Source organism: Myotis brandtii, unplaced genomic scaffold (genome assembly GCF_000412655.1).
Source record: "Myotis brandtii unplaced genomic scaffold, ASM41265v1 scaffold892, whole genome shotgun sequence".
Classification (NCBI taxonomy): domain Eukaryota; kingdom Metazoa; phylum Chordata; class Mammalia; order Chiroptera; family Vespertilionidae; genus Myotis; species Myotis brandtii.
The window spans coordinates 423,411-426,820 of NW_005371656.1; the positions used below are offsets into that span (position 1 = coordinate 423,411).

Sequence of the window (3,410 nt, forward strand, 5' to 3'; positions counted from 1 at the left end):
GGTAGCTAATGGGCTGAGGGAGATGCAGCAAGTGCTGCCAAAACAAGTGAAACTCACAAGAACATTGTAACTATGGTGATGAACACCACGTTTACCTCTGGCTATAAAATAAAGGCTCAGCTTGCCTCTGGATCTCTCTCTGTGGCCTCAGCCAAGTACAGGAAGATCCACCTAGACCCAGCTTATTCTCTCTGTCTGTCTTTTCTACATCCTTCGCCACCCACCCCTGCCCCCATCAGGCTCACCGAACCCTTGGCTGTACTGGCCCGGCACAGATAGGACAGAAACTTTATAATATTCTCAAGGAAAGAATAAAACCAAGGAAGAAAATGTTCATTTTCAGGGTTGCCCTCAAATCTACTGACCTAAAAGAGAATGTTAAAAATAAATATTAAGAAAAAGATTAACTAAAAATTTAGGTGGGATATGTGTTATAAAATTTTAAAATAATGTTATAAAATCATATCAATAAAATTACAGGTTATAATAAGACAGTGGAAAGAATATGAGGATTTGCATAAACTTGAGGGGCAAGAAGGAAAAGAATCATGAAAGAGAAAAAAGGAAGTTGTGTCCAGTAAAGCAAAGTGGATTGAATTACAAAAGCCATAAAATTTTTACAGAGATAAGCTTTTTAAGCTAAAAAGATAATCAGTAACCTGAAAAATAGATCTGTGGACATACCTTTATGCATTTCTGACTGAGTTATTAAGATGAGAAGTAAGAAAAGCAGTTAACAGGTATGGATGGTAGAATATGCAAGTTCAAAGTGCTAACTAGTAGAAGGTATAGAAGACAGAATAAAAAATGGGGCAGAATAGTGATTAGAATCACCTATTCTGAAGGGGAAAAAAGCAAGCAGTCTTGGGTGAAGAAATCATAAGAAGACATTTTCAATTAATTGGGGACATACTATTTCTCTAGCCTTTCTTCCATTCAATACAAGAGACATCAGATGAATCATGGCTTCAAATGTTTGTTTGCAAAGTAGTAACATCCTCATAATTTAATAAGATTGTAGGGAGTAAATCCTCAAAAATTTATAATGCTGGATCATCTGTTTAAATTGCTGTACTTGCTTTTTCTCTCTCTCAAATGATTGAAATGTTTATTTATTAGATCTAGAAACTTTAATAACTGAGTTAGAATCACACATGATTACAGGATATCTCACCTAAGAAATTGCCTTTGCCATCTAATGGCAGTCCCTTAACCTTTCTAACCATTTCTTTTTTCCTCAAACAGATGAATTCCCAAACTCATTCATGACTCCTGAAAACTTCACCTGGGTCACTGAGTTTATCCTCACAGGTGTCTCGGGCAGTCCAGAACTCCAGATTCCACTCTTCTTTGTTTTCCTGGTCATCTATGGGCTGACCTTGGCTGGGAACCTGAGCATCATCACTCTCACCAGTGTTGACTCTCGACTTCAGACCCCCATGTACTTTTTCCTCCGGCACTTGGCTATCGTCAATCTTGGCAACTCTACTGTCATTGCCCCTAAAATGCTGATCAACTTTTTAGTAAGAAAGAAAACCATCTCCTACTATGAATGTGCCACCCAACTGGGAGGGTTTTTGGTTTTCATTGTAGCTGAGGTTTCCATGTTAGCCGTGATGGCCTACGACCGCTATGTGGCCATTTGTAACCCCCTGCTCTACATGGTGGTTTTATCTCGCCAGATCTGCCTTCTGCTGGTATCACTCACTTATGCCTATAGCTTTTCCACAGCTATTGTGACGTCATCTTCTGTATTCTCTATGTCTTACTGCTCTTCCAATGTGATCAATCACTTTTACTGTGATACTGTCCCTCTGTTAGCCTTGTCCTGCTCTGATACTTACTTCCCAGAAACAGTCATTTTTGTATCTGCAGCTACAAATTTGGTTTGTTCCATGACTATAGTTCTAGTATCATATTTCAACATTGTTCTATCCATTTTAAGGATACGTTCATCAGAAGGAAGGAAAAAAGCCTTCTCCACATGTGCTTCCCATATGACAGCCATCACAGTTTTCTATGGGACACTACTATCCATGTATTTGCAGCCTCGAACCAGCCATTCACTGAACACTGATAAAATGGCTTCTGTGTTTTACACACTTGTGATCCCCATGCTGAATCCCATGATCTATAGCCTGAGGAATAAGGACGTGAAGGCTGCCTTAAAGAGATTGCTGAGAAATGTATTCTGTTCTTTTAAATCAATGTGATTTTGGAGCTCTGTAGGTGAGTGGAGAGATGGGTAAGATAGGCTGCCACTGTGTCAGAGAAAGTAAAGGTTAGGTGGCTGACTCACAGGTTTCCAAGTAATCCTTGGAGTTAAAAGGGGCCAAGATTTAGGAGTTAAAAAATGAACTAGAGGTCTTATTGTTATGTGGTTAATACAGAAGCTAGGTGTTATTCACTAACTTTGCTAAGGATTATTCACTAACTTTGCTAAGGATTAAGCAGGTATGTAGATTGAAATAAATGTTTCTGGGAGTCAGGAGAAAAATAAGAAAATAAATAAGTTAAAACTGAGCAATGAAATGTGGATTAGATAAGTAAGTCATTCAATCTTTCTTATTTTTTTTGCTTTTTTAAAATTCCTGGATATCTTTGGGTATAACAGATTGTTTCATCTTGAAGAATTGTAATGAAAGATGGCTAAAATCCTTTTAATAACTAAGTTAACAAAATTAAACTAACAAGTATATCTAAAATAAAACTTCTTAACTCTTTCTTAATATCATTTGAATAAAAAAAATATAAACCTCTGGTGAGTTTATGGACCTGGAGATTATTATGCTAAGTGAAACAAACCATTCAGAGAAAGATGAATACCATGTGATCTCACTTATATGTGGAATCTAATGAACAAAATAAACCAATGAACAAAAGAGAAACAGAGGCATGAATCATGGAACAGACTGACGTTTGTCAGAGGGGAGGGGGCTTGGGCATGGCTGGATGAAAGAAGGTGAAGGGATTAAACAAATAAATAAACTATATATATATATATATATGGAACAGTGTGTGATAGCCAGAGGGAAAGGGGGTTAGGGGGGGTTGGTGAAGGTGGACAAAAGGTGGGGGAAACGTGGAAGGAAAGAAACGTTGCTTGGAGAGATTGATGCATGTTGCAGTGTGCAGATGATATTTTACTGAGTTGTACACTTGAGACCTGTATAGTTTTGTGAACCAATGTAACCCCAGTAAATTCAACTAAAAAAGAATAAGATTATGATCCACGAGAAAACAAAATTGAAACAATTTCTAAACTGGAGTCAAATGTCATCACAATTCCTAAAATAGAAAGATAGTAAGAAAAGCTAAGAATGAAAAAGTTTTATATCATCTACTATGACCACTGTTTTGAGACAGAGAGTTCATTATTATAATGAAACTAGAGGCCCGGTGCACAAAAA

At 37.3% G+C, this 3,410-nt stretch overlaps 1 protein-coding gene across 1 annotated transcript; it reads left to right on the forward strand.

Moving 5' to 3' along the window:
- The first annotated feature begins 1,265 nt into the window (after window positions 1–1,265).
- On the forward strand, window positions 1,266–2,213 carry LOC102253788 (olfactory receptor 8J1). Its single transcript, XM_005885084.1, has one exon. The coding sequence runs from the start codon at window positions 1,266–1,268 to the stop codon at window positions 2,211–2,213; it is 948 nt and encodes a 315-aa protein (XP_005885146.1).
- The last annotated feature ends 1,197 nt before the right edge of the window (window positions 2,214–3,410 follow it).